The 21,615-nt window shown below is 49.0% G+C and overlaps 1 protein-coding gene across 1 annotated transcript in view; it reads left to right on the top strand.

Moving 5' to 3' along the window:
* col24a1 (collagen type XXIV alpha 1) overlaps positions 1-21,615 on the top strand; it is a 677,579-nt gene that overhangs the window by 65,272 nt on the left and 590,692 nt on the right. Inside the window, exon 2 of the mRNA XM_085983549.1 lies at positions 10,149-10,213. Coding sequence (XP_085839675.1) covers positions 10,149-10,213 — 65 coding nt within the window. The remainder of the gene's footprint in view (positions 1-10,148; positions 10,214-21,615) is intronic.

The following is a 21,615-nucleotide window of genomic DNA, read 5'->3' as shown; positions in this document are numbered from 1 at the left end:
AACTCGGACAACAACTTCTGGATATTCGAGTTTAACCGCGATTCTGTCCCTTCCCTGAAGTTGCTGCGCCATGAGCCCAGAAATAACGGCGAGCGCCATTAGCGCCTCACCCGTTATTTTGGCTGCAAATTCTGGCCCATTGTTTTTGCACGTTCCTGTACCCTTCCCAGTGCTTTCATTCAACTTTCTCCCCGCCAGGTATTGCAGAGGTTGCTTTCTGATTTTAGTTACAGTCGGTGATTGAAAGGAGGTACGGCAATACGGCAAATACCAGGGACATTGGGAAGTACAAGCGTTTGTGGGGAATTAGGAAGGGGAAGAGGTGGAATTTAGGTTTCAATCAGAAACCAAAAGATGAAGGGGATAAGGCTGGAAAATGAAAGACTTGCATTTCTATAGCGCCTTTCATGACCTCAGGACGTCCCAAAGCGGTTTACAGCCAATGAAGTACTTTTGGAGTGTAGTCACTGTTGTAATGTAGGAAACGCGGCAGCCAATTTGCACACAGCAAGCTCCCACAAACAACAATGTGATAAAAGACCAGATAATCTGTTCAAGTGAAGTTGATTGAGGGATAAATATTGGCCAGGTCACTGGGGAGAACTCCCCTGCTCTACTTCAGTAAAGTGTCATGGGATCTTTTACGTCCACCTGAGAGAGCAGACGGGGTTTTGGTTTAACGTCTCATCCGAAAGACGGCACCTCTGACAGTGCAGCGCTCCCTCAGTACTGCCCCTTTGACAATGCAGAACTCCCTCAGTACTGCCCCTCCGACAGTGCGGAACTGCCTCAGTACTGCCCCTCTGACAATGCAGAACTCCCTCAGTACTGCCCCTCCGACAGTGCGGAACTCCCTCAGTACTGCCCCTCTGACAATGCAGAACTCCCTCAGTACTGCCCCTCCGACAGTGCGGAACTCCCTCAGTACTGCCCCTCTGACAATGCAGAACTCCCTCAGTACTGCCCCTCCGACAGTGCGGAACTCCCTCAGTACTGCCCCTCCGACAGTGCGGAACTCCCTCAGTACTGCCCCTCCGACAGTGCAGCACTCCCTCAATACTGCCCCTCTGACAGTGCAGCACTCCCTCAGTACTGCCCCTCCGACAGTGCAGCACTCCTTCAGTCCTGCCCCTCCGACAGTGCAGCGCTCCCTCAGTACTGCCCCTCCGACAGTGCAGTGCTCCCTCAGTACTGCCCCTCCGACAGTGCAGCGCTCCCTCAGTACTGCCCCTCCGACAGTGCAGCACTCCCTCAGTACTGCCCCTCCGACAGTGCAGCACTCCCTCAATACTGCCCCCCTGACAGTGCAGCACTCCCTCAGTACTGCCCCTCTGACAGTGCAGCACTCCCTCAATACTGCCCCCCTGACAGTGCAACGCACCCTCAGCACTGCACTGGAGTGTCAGCCTGGATTATGTGCTCAAGTCACTGGAGTGGGATTGCGAACCCACAATTTTCTGACTCAGAGGCGAGGGCGCTGCCCACTGAGCCACGGGAGATGGGAACTACAGGTAAAATAAGTTGCGTGTGAGTTTGTGCAGCAGCGTTCTATTCCTTAGTTACAGGAGAATTTGTTGAGGTGACATACCCAGCCCCCTAACCGTAGATTTGTCTAATCTTTTAGGCTTTGTAATTTTAGCCGTGATTTAAAACAACTGTTTCCTCTTGTGGGCAATTCGAGAGCAAGGGGGCAGCCTAATTACAAGATAGCCACGAACAGATCAAATGACGAATTTAGGAGGAATCCTTTTTACACTGAGAGTGGCGCGAGTATGTTTTCGACCAAAATAAGCGGGTGCAGCCGTATTAAAATGCCTTTCCGTTGCTCCGTCCGCTAACAACAGTCTCCAGCCCTTTTCGCAGGGCGGCCCGAGAACCAGCTGTGTCGGAGTGTGCTCTACTCATCCCATAATCAATGTGACTCGTGCACACAATCGTGATGGATTGTGGAGCAATTTGTGCGATCTTGAAAACATCTGATTTCAGGGGGCCCGCCCAGGGGAACAGAGAAAATAGGGGCTGGAAGCGCTGATCATCCACACAAAAGGCAGGCAGTTGGCAACTACGAACAACATAGGATGTCTTGTCCGCTCTCCATCTCCCAATGTATATATATTATATTTAAGATAACTGGTAAAAAAAAATGCCTGGGGAGGAGACGAGCAGCGCCATGTTGTGATCTGGAATAACACTACCTGAAAGTAAAATAGATTCAATAGTAAAATACTTGAAAAGAAAAAAAATGGCAGGGCTCTGGGGAAAGAGCAGGGGGCGTGGGACTAATTGGAGAGCTCTTTCAAAGAGCCGGCACAGGCACGATGGGCTGAATGGCCTCCTTCTGAGCTGTATGATTTATATATATTCACACAAGATGCACTGCAGCAACTCGCCAAGGCTTCTTCGGCAGCACCTCCCAAACCCACGACCTCTTCCACCTAGAAGGACAAGGGCAGCAGGCGCATGGGAACACCACCACCTCCAAGTTGCCCTCCGAGTCACGCACCATCCTGACTTGGAAATATATCGGCCGATCCTTCATCGTCGCTGGGTCACAATCCTGGAACTCCCTCCCTAACAGCACTGTGGGAGCACCTTCACCACACGGACTGCAGCGGTTCAAGAAGATGGCTCACCACCGCCTTCTCAAGGGGCAACTAGGGATGGGCAATAAATGCTGGCCTTGTCAGCGATGCCCACATCCCAGGAACAAATAATAAAATGATATATATATATAAATGAAGAGCATGGGCCTGCGATGGATTATAAAACACAATATCATGAGCTGAAGCCGCTTGAGATCAGTGGCAAATTGGGAAATTTCTGAAGGCACAAGGATGCTTAGAGGCATTCTCCCCTCCCTCTGAAAAAGTTGAGCCTAATGATTTTAATGGACGTATTTTCTAGCATTCGGGACTTTAATATGTGTATAACTAACATCAGTGTTAATGTAAGAGAATATAACCCACTGAATAGGCATAATAATCACCACAACAGCAAATCGTGTGTGGTGTTATGAAGAGGCCCAATTTTGTTGTTTGACATCTTGAGTTCTCTTTGTTAATAAAAACACGGAGGGTATTTTAACATGGGTGACGTGTGGGATTGGGTGCGGGTGAGAGGGTTAAATCGAGAAAAATTCCGAGCGTGTCGAAAAGCCAGTTCCGACCCGCCGACGTCCGGGCTTTACGGAGGCGGGGCAAGAGGCGGGCAGCCAACCCGTGCCCAGAAGGTGGGTTGGCATTTCAGGTATGTTAATGAGGCTAGCAGTCTGTGATTTATCCTGCTTTGCATCTTTTACTGCGGCCGGCCTGGGATTCCCAGGCCTCGGGAAACCCAGCAGCTGCAGCGAGGTGAGGACCTTTCCCCCCAGAGTTGGGTATCAGACTCCTCTGGGATCAGTGATAGGACCCTCCCTGGGGATCGGTCACCGCCCCGGGGTCGGGGAATCACATCCCCCCACCTCCACCGCCCCCCCTCTCCCCCCGGGATTGGTGATAGGACCCTCCCTGGGGATCGGTCACTGCCCCAGGGTCGGGGAATCACATCCCCCCGCCTCTACCTCCTGCCCCACCGGGATTGGTGATAGGACCCTCCCTGGGGATCGGTCACTGCCCCAGGGTTGGGGAATTGGATCCCCTCTGCCCCCGGGATCGGTGATAGGACCCTCCCTGTGGATGAGACACACCCCGGGGTTGGGGAATCGCATCCCCCCGCCTCCACCCCCCCTCTCCCCCCAGGATTGGTGATAGGACCCTCCCTGGGGATCGGTCACTGCCCCAGGGTCAGGGAATTGGATCACCCCCGCCTCAGGATCGGTGATAGGACCCTCCCTGGGATCGGTCACCGCCTCGGGGTCAGGGAATCGGATCCCCCCCCGCCCCCCAGGTCGGGGATTGGACCTGCCTGGTCCTGCGGCCTGCCAATCAGGCTGACTTCCAGGCGGGGAACCTGTCAGGGCCAAAAGACGGACGCTGTGAAGTTAAAGCTGTCCATGACATGAGGAGGAATAATTACCCCCACTAGCAGTCATGTGTGCACTGGATTAAACAAAGGCCCAGAATTTTTCCGGTCTTTTGCGCGGCAATTATGGTAATTAGAAATCCAGTTCAGCGCGGCGCCCTCTACAGGGGATCTGCCGCCTGTGTGAGACAAGCAAAACAGTGTCTCTTCAACCAATCAGATTGAAGAATCCTCACTGAGACATAGTCTAAACCAGGAAGTGTAAGTTAGAATATTTAATTCAATGTAAAAATCAGGTTAAAAAAAAGCGAAATAAAGAGAGAAAAAGCAAGATGGGATTGAGAGAGAGAGAGAGAGATAAAAGAGACAGAAAGAAAAAGTACAAAAAAGCAGTTACTTTAATTTTAATTTTTTTTATATCTCCAACAATAATTAAGTTCTGAAGGAATGAGACTCCACACTTGTAAATTTAAATTTTCAGGGCCAGAGAGGTTGTTTGGCTGTAATTAAGACTTAGCACGCTGTTAAAAATTCACTTACACCTGAATGCACCAGCCCTAACTATTTCTGGCGTTACTAGTGGGTATGTACAGCACCTTCATGCCCTTCATGTATTTGAATGCCGAATCTCTCGGCGAGATACTGGCATAGCGAAACTTGTGGAGGAGTAGGGTAAATCAGTCAGCAACTTCCGGATTTCCCTGTTTAACTGACTCAATTTAGCCTCACCGTTATTCCTGTTGCAGAATCCAGGCCATAGGTTTTTTTAAAATAAACTACACTGCAATAATATATAATTTCTGAAGAGAATCTGAAGAAAGTCAGCTGTGGCTCAGTTGGTAGCACCCTCATCTCTTGAGTCTAGAAGGTTGTGGGTTCAAAGTCCCACTCCAGGGACTTGAGCACAAAAATCTAGGCTGACAGTCCAGGGCAGTACTGAGGGAGCGCTGCACTGTCGGAGGGGCCATACTGAGGGGCTGCTGCCCTGTCGGAAGGGGCAGTATTGAGGGAGCACTATATTGTCGGAGGGGCAATACTGAGGGAGCGCTGCACTGTTGGAGTGGCAGTACTGAGAGAGCACTATATTGTCGGAGGGGCAGTACTGAGGGCGCGCTGCACTGTCGGAGGGGCAGTACTGAGGGGGCGCTGCACTGTCGGAGGGGCAGTACTGAGGGAGTGCTGCACTGTCGGAGGGGCCGTACTGAGGGAGTGCTGCACTGTCGGAGGTGCTGTTTTTCAGATGAGATGTTGAACCAAGGCCCCGTCTGCTCATGTGGACGTAAAAGATCCCATGATGCTTTATTGAAGAAGAGCAGCGGAGTTATAAGAACATAAGAAATAGGAGCAGGAGTCGGCCATTTGGCCCTTTGAGCCTGCTCCATCATTCAATAAGATCATGGCTGATCATCGACCTCAACTCCACTTTCCCGCCCGATCCCCATATCCCTTGATTCTCCCTCAGTACTGCCCCTCCAACAATGCAGAGCTCCCTCAGTATTGCCCCTCCGACAGTGCAGCGCCCCCTCAGTACTGCCCCTCCGACAGTGCAGCGCTCCCTCAGTATTGCCCCTCCGACAGTGCAGCGCGCCCTCAGTACTGCCCCTCCGACAATATAGTGCTCCCTCAGTACTGCCCCTCTGACAGTGCAGCACTCCCTCAGTACGGCCCCTCCAACAGTGCAGCGCTCCCTCAGTACTGCCCCTCCGACAGTGCAGCGCTCCCTCGGTACTGTCCCTCCGACAGTGCAGCACTCCCTCAATACTGCCCCTTCCGACAGCAGGCAGTTAAGAAGGCAAATGGTATGTTGGCCTTCGTAGCAAGAGGGTTCGAGTTCAGGAACAAGGATGTCTTGCTGCAGTTGTACAGGGCCTTGATGAGACCGCACCTTGAGTATTGTGTGCAGTTTTGGTCGCCTTATCTGAGGAAGGATGTTCTTGCCACGGAAGGAGTGCAGCGAAGATTCACCAGGCTGATACCAAGAATGGCAGGAATGACGTATGAGGAGAGATTGTGTCGATTGGGCTTATACTCACTGGAGTCTAGAAGATTGAGAGGGGATCTCATCGAAACCTATAAAATTCTGTCAGGCCTGGACAGACTAGATGCAGGAAGGATGTTCCCGATGGCCGGGGAGTCCAGAACCAGGGGTCATAATCTAAGGATAAGGGGTAAGCCATTTAGGACTGAGATATGGAGGAATTCTTCACCCAGAGAGTGGTGAACCTGTGGAATTCTCTGCCACAGAGGGCGGTGGAGGCCAGTTCATTAAATATATTCAAGAAGGAGTTGGATATATTTCTTAAGGCTAAAGGGATCAAGGGATATGGGGAGAAGGCAGGGACAGGGTACTGAAATTGGATGATCAGCCATGATCTCATTGAATGGTGGAGCAGGCTCGAGGGGCCGAATGGCCTACTCCTGCTTCTATCTTCTATGTTTCTATGTCCAAAAATCTATCGATCTCAGCCTTGAATATACTCAACGACTGAGTCTCCACAGCCCTCTGGGGTAGAGAATTCCAAAGATTCACCACCCTCTGAGTGAAGAAATTCCTCCTCGTCTCAGTCCTAAATGGCCGACCCCTTATTCTGAGTTCTCCCCAGTGTCGTGGACAATACCTATCCTTCAACCAACTTCACTGAAACAGATTATCCAGTCATGATCACATTGCTGCTTGTGGGAGCTTGCTGTGCACAAATTGGTTGCCGTGTTTCCTACATTCCAACAGCAACTGCACGTCAAAGAAGTACTTCATTGGCTGTAAAGCGCTTTGGGACATCCTGAGGTAGTGAAAGGTGCTGGAGAAATGCAAGACCTTTCTTTAAATAGAGACTTTTTTTTAACTAAAATATTTATTAACAATTCAAGGAAGCACCATTAAATTCTGTGTTAAATATTAAATATGTAATGAAATAATATTCTTCTGAGAATTGCTGTTGTATAATAGTTTCTGGATTGGCAGATTCTGCTTTTATTTGACTTACCCCTTGGTGGTCTCAGCTGTCAATTGGGAGTGAAGCATAACGCCGGCATCATGTTGTGAGGTCCAGCCTTACATTTCTTAGCCTATTGGGGAGTTGAAGCCGTCGGTTCAGGGAAATCTTAAGCGTCTTGGCAAGAGCAAAAAATGACTCATGAACAGCAGGTGATCTTGCTTTAGAAATCTTTCAGATGGGTTCCCGTTGTGAAGAGAAATGCATATCGTGTCGCATAGAATGTCCAGCACAGAAACAGGCCATTCGGCCTGACTGGTCCGTGCCGGTGTTTATGCTCCACTCGAGCCTCCTCCCACCCCTCTTCATCTCACCCCATCAACATATCCTTCTATTCCTTTCTCCCTCATGTGTTTATCCAGCTTCCCCTTGAACCCATCTCTGCTATTCGCCTCAACCACTCCCTATGGTAGCGAGTTCCACATTCTCACCACTCTCTGGGTAAAGAAGTTTCTCCTGAATTCCCGATTGGATTTATTAGTGACTGTCTTATATTTATGGACCCTAGTTCTGGTCTCCCCCACAAGTTGGAAACATCTTCTCTCCGTCTACTCGATCGAACCCCTTCATAACCTTAAAGACCTCTATCGGGTCACCCCTCAGTCTTCTCTTTTCTGGAGAAAAGAGCCCCAGCCTGTTCAAGCTTTCCTGATAGTTATAACCTCTCAGTTCTGGTATCATTCTGGTAAAGCTTTTTTGCACCTTCTCCGGGGCTTCAATATCCTTTTTATATTATGGGGACCAAGGGATTGGTAGCATAGTGGTTATGTTACTGGACCAGTCATCCAGAGGCCAGGACCAATGATCTAGCTAGACATGAGTTCAGAATCCCGCCATGGCAGCTGGGGAATTTAAATACAGTTAAATAAATAAATCTGGAATAAAAAGCTTGTAAGGGTGGCCATCAGGAAATTAGGAAAGGAAATCTGCTGCCCTTACCCGGTCTGGCCGATGTGCGACTCCAGACCCATAGCAATGTGGTTGACTCTTAACAGCCCTCTGAATTGGCATAGCAAGGCACTCAGATAAGGGTAGTTAGGGATGGACAATAAGGTGTGGTCTATACAAGCTCAACATAACAATAGAATGTATAACAATATTATGGCTTCTACGGCCATCTTGGACCATTTGATAGCATTCACACCTCTGAGTCAGATGATTGTGGATTGAGGGGTAAATATTGGCCCCAGGACACCGGGGAGAACTCCCCTGCTCTTCTTTGAAATAGTGGCCGTGGGATCTTTTATGTCCACCTGAGAGGGCAGACTCGGTTTAACATCTCATCCGAAAGATGGCACCTCCGACAGTGCAGCGCTCCCTCAGCACTGCACTGGGAGTGTCAGCCTAGATTTTTGTGCTCAAGTCCCTGGAGGGTGACTTCAACCCACAACCTTCTGACTCCGAGGCAAGAAAGTGCTGCCCACTGAGTCATAGCTGATACCGTCAACTGGATATCGTTAAGCTTCTGTAAAGATGTGTGAAATTTCATGGCTAACAGGATGTCAGTAATGAGATTAGGTGTCTGACCCGAGTTGCTATACATCATACCCACATGCCTCTAATTTAGAACATAAACATAATAATAAATAGGAACAGGAGTTGGCCATTCGGCCCCTCGAGCCTGCTCTGCCATTCAATAAGCTCATGGCTGATCTTCTACCTGATCTCCACTTTCCTGCACTATCCCCATATCCCTTGATTCCCTTAATATTCAAAAATCTATCGATCTCTGTCTTGAATATACTCAACGACTGAGCCTCCACAGCCCTCTGGGGTAGAGAATTCCAAAGATTCACCACCCTCTGAGTGAAGAAATTTCTCCTCATCTCAGTCCTAAATGGCCGACCCCTTATTCTGAGACTGTGACCCCGGTTCTAGACTCCCCAGCCAGGGGGAAACATCCTCCCTGCATCTACCCTGTCAAGCCCTGTAAGAGTTTTGTATGTTTCAATGATCACCTCTCATTCTTCTAAACTCTAGAGATTATAGGCCTAGTCTACTCAATCTCTCCTCATAGGATAATCCCCCCATCCCAGGAACCAGTCTGGTGAACCTTCGTTGCACTCCCTCTATGGCAGGTATATCCTTCCTTAGGAAAGGAGACCAAAACTGTCCACAATACTCCAGGTGTGGTTTCACCAGGGCCCTATATAATTGCTATATATTTACTGCATGTCGACCCTTTAAACTTGTATGTGTAGCAATCGCCTGATTCATTAATCTGCTTTATCAGCATGCTTTTTGATTTGATATTCCCATGGAACTCAGCCCTTCATAGATAACGTTATCTTAAATTGGAATTGCATTCAATAAAATTAAATATGCTTAATAAAACGTCCCAGAGAGTGGCGGGAGTGAGCAACTCGCTGCCACGCGGAGTGGTTCAAGCAAGTGGCAATTGAGTGGACTCTGGATCGGTACATGAGGGAGGAAGGAATAGAAGGACAGGGTGGGAGGAGGCTCATGTGGAGCAGAATGGACCAGTTGGGCTGAATGGCCTGTTTCTGTGCTGGAACATTAGAACATAAGAACATAAGATCAGGAGTCGGCCATACGGCCCCTCGAGCCTGCTCCGCTATTCAATAAGATCATCGACCCCAACTCCACTTTCCCGCCCGATCTCCAAATCCCTTGATTCCCCTAGAGTCCAAAAATCTATCGATTTCAGCCTTGAATATACTCAAAGACTCAGCATCCACAGCCCTCTGGGGCAGAGAATTCCAAAGATTCACAACCCTCTGAGTGAAGAAATTCCTCCTCATCTCAGTCTTAAATGGCCGACCCCTTATCCTGAGACTGTGACCCCTAGTTCTAGACACTCCAGCCAGGGGAAACAACCTCTCAGCATCTACCCTGTCAAACCCCCTCAGAATCTTGTATGTTTCAATGAGATCACCTCTCATTCTTCTAAACTCCAGAGAGTATCGGCCCATTCTACACAATCTCTCATCATAGGACGGCCCTTTCATCCCAGGAATCAATCTAGTGAACCTTCGTTGCACCGCCTCCAAGGCAAGTATACCCTTCCTTAGATAAGGAGACCAAAACTGTGCACAGTACTCCAGGTGTGGTCTCACCAAGGCCCTGTATTCTATTCTATGTAAATCTATGTAAAAAGGATTTTAATGCTACAGAAATTTGTACAATGCTAAGCAACTTTTAATATCGACTAAACTCAAGTGTGCTTCTCTCTAGGAAATCCCTCCTTATCTTGGTTACAATATGTATGGCTGCTGGAACTGCACAAGCCCACACAGAAGGTAAGATCTTATTTTCGTTTATGACATCTCCAATCATTCGGCTTGCAAAACTTTGCTGTCTCTAATCAACAGTCTGTAACCTACGCAAAGAAAAATGGAAGATTTCCTGTAATTTTTCACGTTGTCTACAAAGTCCCTGACGTAAGAAAACTACTAGGCACTTGGTCTGAGTATTAAACTAGGCTTTAATCAACTGTTTCACAACATGGAGGTCTAGTTGTGTCCTTCACTAGTTCCTGTTAAAGAATGTCCTGAGCAAGCTGGGCCCATGCCCGAGTATTTATACTCTCCCTGGACAGCGCCACCAGCAGGCCGCCCAGTATTACTTCATAAGTCATTTCCACGTGAATGACAAGATTCATGTCAGTCCTTGAGTAATTTTTTGCCTCCAATATGTCAAGCACTCATACACCCATTGCCTTCAACTCTGTTAAAATTTCACCATTACAATGCACATTGTGTATCTGTACTGGATGTCTTCGCCATGCTGTTCCATCGTTTACGCTCCTAGAACGGTGGCAGCACGGTGGCATAGTGGTTAGCACTGTTGCCTCACAGCACCAGGGACCCGGGTTCAAATCCGGCCTCGGGCGACTGTCTGTGTGGAGTTTGCACATTCTCCCCGTGTTTGCGTGGGTTTTCTCCGGGTGCTCCGGTTTCCTCCCACAGTCCAAAGATGTGCGGGTTAGGTTGATTGGCTATGATAAATTGACACTTAGTGTTAGGGGGATTAAATACGTGGGGTTACGGGGATAGGGTGGGATATGTGTTGGTGTAGGGGTTACGGGGATCGGGTGGGATATGTGTCAGTGCAGGCTCGATGGGCCGAAATGGCCTCTGTCTGCACTGTGGGGTTTCTGTGATTTCTGTGATTTCTGAGAACCACAGTACAGGAAACTTTCGATTTACCGGCACCTAAATAACCGGAAATCTCGGTTAACCGGCAAAATTCAGGAGTAGGTTCAGGTAACTTTTATTACTTGCCTTCCTCCATCTGTTGCTGTGCAAGGGTGTGGCTGCAGCTGTTGCTAAGCTACAGAGACGCTTGCAACTTGTGGCCATTGTTCTGAACCTGTTGCTAAGCAACAGGGTTTGTTGCTTTATACGGAGCTATCAGCTCTCCGTATCTTTTACTATAGCTTTCGGTTATCCGGAATTTTTGATGAACCAGCACCACGTCGGTCCCGTCCGTGCCGGATAAAAAAAAGTTTCCTGTACATTAACATGGGTGGGCTGCTATGTCTAGGGAAGGTTTGGCAGTACAATGGCTTCAGACTGTTTGCCCCCGAATTTGCCGGAGCAGGGCAAATTAGACTTCAGTTAGTTAGACATTTGCCCTCACCCTTCAGCTCTTTTTGCTCTGTAAGTTGCTGGGAGTGCGAGCTGATAACGGCGCAGCGAGGGCAATGGGGCATCTGGGACCTGGGTGAACAACGGGACCATCTCCTTAACCCATGAGGTTTAAGGATAGAGGAAGAAACAGGAACGACAGAGCAGGAAATAGTGAAATCAGGTACTGAAAGAGAAATAAATAGAGGGAAAGAAGATTGGATTAAGAAAGAGAAAAATAAGAGACAGAAGAGATTTCTTCATCTCCCCTCTGGTTCTTTTGCCAATTATCTTCACTCTGTGTCCTCTGGTTACAGGCCCTTCTGCCAATGGAAACAGTTTCTCATTATTTACTCTATCAAAACCCTTCATAATTTTGAACACCTCTATCCAATCTCCCCTTGACCTTCTCTGCTCCAAGGAGATCAACTCTAGTTTCTCCAGTTACTTCACATATCTGAAGTCCCTCATCCCCGGTACCATTCTTGTAAATCTCTGCACCCTGTCCAAGGCTTTGACATCCTTCCTAAAGTGTGATGCCCAGAACTGATTACAATACTCCAGCTGATGCCGAACCAGTGATTTATAAAGGTATAGCATAGCTTCCTTGCTTTTGTATTCTATTAATAAAGACAAGGGGGTCGATTTTCCTGGAGCCGTCAGGCGGGGTTTCAGGTGTGTGGGGGGGGAAAATCCTGAATTTGGGGGTCCCGACACCATCCCGCCCAAAACCCCGCCCCACGCAAGTTTCAGGGGCGGTGGGTACCCGCCCCGCACTGGGACCCGCCGAAACCAGGCGGGAAGGGATTAGTGCCAATTAACTGCTTGTTAACAGGTAGTTAACAGGCAGTTTTTAGCCTAATCCCTATTTTGAGGGGTGTCGTGTGGGATTCCCGATGGCTCCAAACCACGCCAGGTTAGAGCAGGCGGGCCGTTGGGTTGAAAGAGTTGGAGGGGTCGCGATGTCAGTGCTCAGGTGAGTGATGGGTGCATGAGTGCAAAGGTAAGTGTGTTTGGTGTGTCTAAAGTGTGTAAAGAACTTTTACTTACCTGTACTTGCCTTAACAGCCTTTCTTCCTGTAGCCGTCGGGAGTCCATCACTCAGCCGGCACTTAAAGCTGAACGGCTGCGATCTGTGAAAAGTGACAGCCTTCAGCTTTGAGTGCTGCTGAGAGTTCTAACTGAGTCTGTGCAGAAGGACTCATGTTAGAACTCAGACTGTCAGTGTTTGACAGCTTCAAACAGCTGTGAAACACTGATATTTCATCTGTCAAGAACTCTTGACAGATGAAATTGCTGTCTGTGACATCACCTGTTGCCGGGTGGCCCTTAATTGGCCTGCTGAGCCCGCTGGGCGGGCTCAACAAGGTCAATCAAGGGGAAATCGCGCGGATTGGCCGGACGTCGAAGTAGGCGGGTCTAAAACCCAAAAGTTGCAGTCCCGCCTTCTTCCCGACAGCTTCAGGAAAATCGACCCCAAGGATTCCATATCCCTTTTTAACAGCCTTCTCGACTTGTTCTGCTGCCTTCAATGATTTGTGCGCGTACACCCCCCAGGTCTCTCTGTTCCTGCACCCCCTTTTAAAATTGTATCACCTGAGCTTTAAGGGGAAAATTCCAAAGCTAGAAGTGCTTGTAATGGGAAAAAGAGAATTCAGCGGAGACTTTATCAAAGTTTTCAAGATCTTAAGGGCTATAGATCAAGACGACAATAAGCTCTGTAACTAGGGAGCATGGGCGGGAGCTCAGCTCAGTATAGGAAAGGCCAACAGACTGTTTCAATATCATTGTTCCAGGCTGATATGTGGAGACAGATAGCTTCAGTTAAATTCAAGAAGGAGGCAGATAGTTTTTGGCAGATAAAAGTTTTTTTTTTAGGAATTTAAGAGCGACAATGCAGCATGTTTCTTTTTTACAAGTTTGGCACCGGCCAGCTGAACTGCAATTGTTGTTTCTGGTCCGCTACATCCCCTTTTCCACATGTGTTTTTTTTACATAGAATTACACAGAATTTACAGCCCAACTGGTCCGTGCCGGTGTTTATGCTCCACACCGGCCTCCTCCCACCCCTCTTCATCTCACCCGATCACCATATCCTTCTATTCCTTTCTCCCTCGTGTGTTTATCTAACTTCCCTTTAAATGCACCTCTGCTATTCGCCTCAACCACTCCCTGTGGTAGCAAGTTCCACATTGTCACCACTCTTTGGGTAAAGAAGTTTCTCCTGAATTCCCGATTGGATTTATTAGTGACTATCTTATATTGATGGCCCCTAGTTCTGGTCTCCCCCACAAGTGGAAACATCTTCTCTACGTCTACCTGATCGAACCCTTCCATAATCTTAAAGACCTCTATCAGGTCACCCCTCAGCCTTCTCTTTTCTAGAGAACAGAGCCCCAGCCTGTTCAATCTTCCCCCTGTAGTGGTAAATTGCTGCATTGCAATGTCCATGCTCATGAACGATAATCGGAGATGTAAGATTGGGGATCAACGCTGCAAATAATATTGGCCCAGAAATTCGGGTCGGGGGCTTCCCGCGGGTGCAAGCCCCCGACGTGCACTTACCTAACGCGCCGGCCGTTGAGCTGTGGGCCCGCGTGGGATTCCGATCCTGGGCCTCCTCCAACTGCCGGCGCGCAGTGCTTGTGTCTCCCAGGGGCGCAGTTAGTTCGATGCATCCCCTGGGATCACATGGGCCACGGGGAGCCAATGGTAGCAGGGAATCTCTATTCATAGATTTGACAGGAAGAGCTGTCAAATCTATGAATACAATTCAGCCCCAAAACATCACTAAAACTTCAAATAAATTTTTTTTTAAATCACATTTTTAAAATAACTAAATTACATAAAATAACTATTTTAAACAATAATTTAAATTTTTGAAAAACTTAATTCCTGTTTCTAACAGGACTAAAAATAAACTTACCTTTCTTTAAAGTATTTAAAAATAATAAACTTGTGGAAATTTTTTTTTAATTTAACTTAATTCACCACTTGCCTTGTTAAAAGCAGGCCTTGTGACTGCTTTTTACAAGCGTAGCTGCTGGAGACTTACACTCCCGGAGAAACCTGCAAAAAAACAGAAGGTCCAGGCGTACCCGCTGCCTCTCCGGCGCACGCGTTCGACCTGTGAACCCCTTCCTTTAAGGGAACGGAAGTTCCGGTTTCCCGCGCATGCGCAGTGCATGCACGAAACCGGCACTTTCGTTGGGCCTACGCGTGAGTACCCAGCGTGTACTCACCCGTGGGGTTCCGAAGTTCTAACTAGTTAACTGTTTCCCTGTTGCTAAATGTAACAGAGGACTTTTTGGACGATGCCTTCCTTAGTAGAAGTGACTATTGGTAAGTTAAACAATTTAATCCATTCGCATGATGGTGATAACCCAATCTCTGTAACCTTCTCCAACCCTCCGAGATCTCCGCGCTCCTCCAATTCTGGCTTTTTGCGCATCCCTGATTTGAATCGCTCCACCATTGGCGGCCGTGCCTTCAGCTGCCTGGGCCCTAAGCTCTGGAATTCCCTCCCTAAACCTCTCCGCCTCTCCCTCCTCCTTTAAGATGCTCCTTAAAACCGACCTCTTTGGCCAAGCTTTTGGTCACCTGTCCTAATATCTCCTGATGTGGCTCGTGTCGAATTTGTTTGGTAATCGCTCCTGTGAAGCACCTTGGGACGTTTTACTATGTTAAAGGCACTGTATAAATGCGCCTTGGGATGTCCTGAGGTTTGTGAAAGGTGTTTATAGAAATGCAAGACTTTCTTTAGAGACTTTCCAATATCACTGGAGAGATTTCTTTAGCAGGCTGTGGCACTGATGGGCCTTTGCTCCAGTGAGACTGTTATTATCTGGAAATGTCTGCATGCAGGATGATTGTGTTCTATATTTAGTTCCATTGTAAGCTACACTGAGAAGCTCAGGACATTTGAAGGATTGGGGTTGGTTGCGGGAAGAGCAAGCCGGAAGGTGGTAACAAAGACCACACAATAGCTGTGGGTTTGGATCTGCCATGACTTGCTGCTGCTTGACAGCAAAGGATTATTTGAGTCATGTAACCTATATGTTGGTTGATCCTCTTGAAGAGCAAGTTTTTGTTTAAATGTTAAAATGCTAATCCATTAATTTTAAATGGCACTGGATAGAGTTCCAATAAATTGCTTTGCTTCCAAATGGGAGTCAGTGAGCTGGCCAAGTTTCAGCAATCCAGTCAGGCTCAACTGCCTTTGAATCATAGAATCATAGAAATTTACGGCCATTCGGCCCATCGTGTCTGTGCCGGCCGAAAAAGAGCAACCCAGCCTAATCCCACTTTCCAGCTCTTGGTCCGTAGCCCTGTAGGTTACGGCACTTCCAGTGCGTATCCAAGTACTGTTTAAATGTGATGAGGGTTTCTGCCTCGACCACCCTTTCAGGCAGTGAGTTCCAGACCCCCACCACCCTCTGGGTGAAAAAAGTTCTCCTTAAATCCTCTCTAATCCTTCGAGCAATTACTTTAAATCTCTGCCCCCTGGTTATTGACCTCTCTGCTGAGGGAAATAGGTCCTTCCTATCCACTCTATCTAGGCCCCTCATAATTTTATACACCTCAATTAAATCTCCCCTCAGCCTCCTCTGTTCCAAATAAAACAACCCCAGCCTATCCAGTCTTTCCTCATGGCTAAAATTCTTGCATTTGGGATTCAACTTCTTACCTTGTTTAAATGTTCACAGCACCCGCCCCCAAATAAAGGGGGGAAAATTCAGTTGGTAGCGCCACCCGTTAGCGCCTTAAGAGGGCGCTAAGTGCGGCGCAAACCAACTAGCGCCCAGGCGCGGCGATATCTGTGCCTCTCGCAAAATTGACCGGACATTTTGCGGCGGCGCTAAACACTACCGCCACGATCTCCTGCTCCGGCAGATCGTGACGTCAGTCGAGTGCGCAACGCCCCGGTAGCGCCCCGGACTGGAAATTGAGTGGCGCCCCCTGCCTTAACGCCTGCCGCTGGCAATGACAGGTCGAGGGGAGCATTTTGCAGTCGGGAAGGGACTGGGGGAGCGCTATTTAAAGGCGACCGCTTCCTGCCTTTTTTTGTTGGTGACATTTTTGCACCGCACATTCTGAGAGAGAGAGAGAGAGAGACTTCTGGAGAGATTCAACGCTGTGTGAAGGAGTTTTGGGTACTGAGCAGCACTTTGCGGGTTCATTTTGATTTGCCCTTCCTTGTATCGATTTAGAAGAGACTGTGGGGGCTGCACTCTGAGCTCTTTCCCTGGGCCTCTCCATTGTTCTTTCCAGCAGATTTGATGTACAGGTCTCTCCAGGCCGAGATTCAAGGCTGCAATGAGCAGGATGTGGATGGAGAGCAAGATCAACCCTCCCCTTTAAGATAAAAACAGAAAATGCTGGAGAAATTCAGCAGGTCAAGCAGCATCTGTGAAGAGAGAAACAGAGTTAGCGTTTCAGGTCGATGACCATTCATCAGAACTCCCCTTTAAGAACTGGCCGGTGCCAGTGTGTCTGTGTTCCATTGCTGACTGACATCACATGAGCTTCGCCAGCGCTCTGAGGTAGCGCCTCGCTCCTTGGCCTTTGCGCCTTAAGACAGATGTGAAGCGCCTGATTTAGCGCTCCAATCACCTCCAGGGGTGATAAAAGCCAAGTTTGCAGTGGGAGGCGATAATTAGCGCCAGGCGCTAATCTTTGCGCCCAGCCAACATTTGCGCCCCAAATGGGGCAATACCGAATTTCTCCCCCAAAGTCTCTCTGCTATTTTGCCTCAAAGGTCTAGGCCTAGAAATTCAGTAGGCCTAGCGCCCCATTTGGGGCGCTGGAGGGCCTAGCGCCGGAGTTATGGCCAGTTTAAAAATTCCCTGGGGCCCTGGAATCGGCGGTAGACCGGTAGCGCTGCGCCGGCACCGATGATGTCATCGGTGTGCGCAGCGTCCCGGTTGCCATGCCGACGGGCCCCAGCGCCGAAATTCAGTTGCGGCCGCCTTGCCCGTGGCAGCCGCAACTAAGACTCTGGCAACAGAGTCTTACACGACTTTGCGCCGGCGCATAAAGGTGGAGCGGCGGCCGGCCGCTTTCCCGCCGGCCGCCTGCCCGCACCTCCCTCCCCGGACTCCCCCCACCCCCCCGCGGAACAGATGCTTCTCGGCTGCGAGCCCGGCACTTCCCCGAGGTGCCGGGCTCATTTTTGTGGCGATTTTACCGGCCAGCGGGCGGGTGCAGGCAGCTCCTCCTTAACTGAAGGAGGAGGCCTGCACTTCCCGAGCCTGCCACACCGCATCGGGCGCCGGAATAGCGCCGCAATGCGGCGCATAGCGCCAGTTTTCAGGCGCAAACACCCTTCAGTAGCGCCGGCAGCCGTTTGGGCGCGGCGCTACTGAATTTTTGGCGCGCGCAGGGGGACTTAGCGCCGGCGCTAACTTTCCGGCGCTAAAGCCCTGGCGCGGCGCCAACTGAATTTCTAGGCCCTAATGTTTACGTTGAGCCATTTCCTTCCCAGTTTTAGCTCCTTGAACTACATTGCGTGGCAGCAGCCAGGCAGAACTCTGAAATAGCTGGTGGCTTGGTCGCTGCCTCGATCACTTCCCCCCCACTCACCCGCCATTGATCGCCCAATACGTTCATCCTCGCGGCCAATTGGAAAGCGAATAGACTCTTCCTTATCTGATTGGATGTTTCTGGACTGTCAGTCAAACAGCCTCTTTCTTCATCATCTCCAGAATTTTTATAACTAACAAACAGAAGTATTCAAAGAATAGAATTCCATGGGGGCCAAGAGCTCTTGGGATCCTTCCTCAAATCGCCATTATTCATGCGTGATCCTTGGTAATGAGTGCTGGTAGGCTATTCGGCAATGGGGGCATCATCTAAGCCTCGTTCTTTCCTCATCTGGTGTCCAGACTTTGCTCTTTTCTAACAGTGCTGACTGGATAGAGATCAGAACCAGGTATGTTGGCCGACTTTCTCTCGCTCCCTTGCCCAGGGCTGCTGAAGCAAAGTCTGGCAGCCGTGCATCTGCCTGAGCTGAGAGCACAGACTTGGGATTAAAGCTGGGAGTCCATGGCCTGAATGGCTTCGGGTAGTCGCAGGACAAGCTTGCTCATTCATCGGGGAGCTAAAACTGGGGTCTCTATTAAATTCTGAGCGTTTGTGGGCTTTTATTGATCTGGGAGCTGAGTCAGCAGATTGAAAACTTGTAAAAGAAAGAGCTCGTATAGCGCCTTTCACAACCTCGGGACGTCCCAAAGCGCAAATGCAGCCACTTGCTGAAACTCACGGGGAGTTGAGGGCGAGATGCCGTTTTCGCGAGGCTAACGGCGGAACGATGCCAATCCTGCCGCAACCTGTGGCGATTTGCAACTCACGGGGTGACTCTCCCTCGCCACGAGTTGCTGGGTTATTAATAACGGCAAGCGCCGTTAAACTCGCCCTTGCATTCCCAGAAAGTTCTGGGCCGTTACACGATCACAGGTAGGGATTTTGTCAATAAGAAGCAGGACAGCCTTTGAAAGCATTGAGCAGCATTCCTGTCACTAGTCTCTTAAGGCTGCAGGGAAACACGCTATTGATTTATTCCTGAGGCTTTGCTATTGGGCCGTATTTTCCGAACGGAGGCTTCCTGCGTGCGGAGGCCTCCGATCTGGAAAAAATCTACGCACTTACCTGAGGGCTCCCAAGGTCCGGACACTTCCGCTCCTGGGCCTCTCCAAACTCGAAATACTTCCGCTCCTGGGCCTCTCCAACTCGAAATGCGCAGGGCCCACGTATCCCAGGGGCGCAGGCGGTTCGCAGTGTCCCTGGGATCACGTGGGCCATGAGGAGCCAATAGGAGAAGGGAATCTCCCTTCATACACTTGACAGATAGACCCGTCAAATATATGAATGGAGATCACCCCAAAAACACACTAAAACATTAAATAAATAAATAAAAAATCACATTTTTAAAATTAGTTGAAATTACAATAAATTAAATGGCCCAGAAATTCAGGTCTCCACGGGTGAGTACGCACGGGGTACTCATGCGTAGGCCCAACGGAAGTGCCGGTTTCGTGCACGCACTGCACATGCGTGGGAAACCGGAACTTCCGTTCCCTTAAAGGAAGGGGTTCACAGGTCGAACGCGTGCGCCGGAGAGGCAGCGCGTGCGCCTGGAACTTCCGGTTTTTTTCCAGGTTTCTCCGGGAGGATAAGTCTCCAGGAGTTAGACATGTAAAAAGCAGTCGCAAGGCCTGCTTTTAACAAGGTAAGTGGTGAATTAATTAAAGTTAAAACATTTTTTTCCACAGTTTTATTATTTTTAAATACTTTAAAGAAAGGTAAGTTTATTTTTAGCCCCATTAGAAAATGCAATTAATTTTTTCAAAAATTTAAATTATTGTTTAAAATAGTTATTTTATGTAATTTATAGTTATTTTAAAAATGTGATTTAAAAAAAATTTATTTGAAGTTTTAGTGATGTTTTGGGGCTTATAGTATTTATAGATTTGACAGGTCTTCCTGTCAAATTTATGAATGGGCATTTCCCTGCTACCATTGGCTCTTCATGGCCCACGTGATCCCAGGGGACGCTTCGAACTAACTGCGCCCCTGGGATACGCAAGCACTGCGTGCCGGTAGATGGAGGAGGCCCAGGATCGGAATCCCACACGGGCCTACAGCTCAACGGCCGGCGCGCAAGGTAAGTGCAGGTCGGGGGCTTGCACCCGCGGGAAGCCCCCGACCCGAATTTCTGGGCCAATATTTCAAAAACAAAAATTTAATTTTTTGAAAAAAAAATTAAAGTTTTTTACGGGGCTAAAAATACACTTTTTTAAAAGCATTTTTAAATGATAAATGAGTGAAATTTAAAAAAAAACTTTTTTCAACACTTATGCTGGTAAAAGCAGGCCTTACACCTGCTTTTACCAGGCGTGAGATTTCTAAGGGTTTTCAGCGGGCGGAGGTTCTGCAGAAAGCGGAACTCCCCCCCCCGCAGAGGCCCCTTCTCCAGGGCAGGCGGATGATCTGTCAAGAGGACTCTCGACAGATCGGAAATGCCGGTTTCCAGCGCACGCGTTGTGCACGCCTGAAACCGGTACTTGCGAGGCCCCTACGGGTGTGTGCACGGCGCGTACCCACCCGTAGGGATCGGAATATCCGGCCCCTTGTCTTTTCCCACCACGCAGCCGATCTCCCGAGTATACTAGGAGATGACATTTCTGGCCTCCAGTTGTTTCCACCGATTGGCCAGGAGTGCAGGTGTTGCTGGCGTGTGAGATCAAACTCTGCCAGTGCTATTGGCGCAGGGGGAACTCTTCCGTTCCAGACATCTGCCTTCCCCGCTTATGCTTTCAATTACAATAATGCAGTCATCACGCTGACACTTCTGCCCCTGCTGCAACATTGCTGGAATATGGTCAGTGTGATATAACTAAGGAAACAAATTTTAACAATTAAACACATGCGCCCGAGTCAACCGAACAGCGGTCTTGTATTATTGCATGTGGCTCTTCAGATGAGACATTGGAACCCTCCGAAAATGACAGACAGGGAAAGATTAGGTGGTCCATTGAGTCGGCCCCCATGCCGCCATGGAGCGGCTGAGCATCATAGGACCACAGAACAGTACAGCACAGGAGGCCATGCGCCGGCTCTTTCGAAGAGCAATCCAGTTAGTCCCACTCCCCCGCTCGTTCCCCAGATCCCTGCAATTTTTTCTCCTTCAAGTATTTATCCAACTCCTTTTTGAAGCTACTATTGAATCTGTATCCACCGCCCTATCAGGCAGCGCATTCCAAATCCTAACCACTCGCTGCATAAAAATGTTTTTCCTCATCTCGCCTCTGGTTCTTTTGCCAATCACCTTAAATCTGTGCCCTCTGGTAATCGACCCTTCAGCCACTGGAACCAGTTTCTCTTTATTTACTCTCTCTAAATCCTTCATGATTTTCTCTGCTCGAAGGAGAACAACTGTGATTGCCAACACCCCCACCACCTAAGCCAGCAGACATGAACAGCTCCACAGACCATGAACACCCCCACCCTACACCAGCAGACCATGACCCCCACCCCCTCAGTACTGCACTGGGAGTGTCAGCCTAGATTTCGTG

This window comes from Somniosus microcephalus, chromosome 3 (genome assembly GCF_052327205.1).
Source record: "Somniosus microcephalus isolate GS21.2 chromosome 3, FLI_Smic_1.0, whole genome shotgun sequence".
Lineage (NCBI taxonomy): Eukaryota > Metazoa > Chordata > Chondrichthyes > Squaliformes > Somniosidae > Somniosus > Somniosus microcephalus.
Note: the sequence above shows the minus strand (reverse complement) of the source record. Positions and strands in the feature narration are given on the sequence as shown.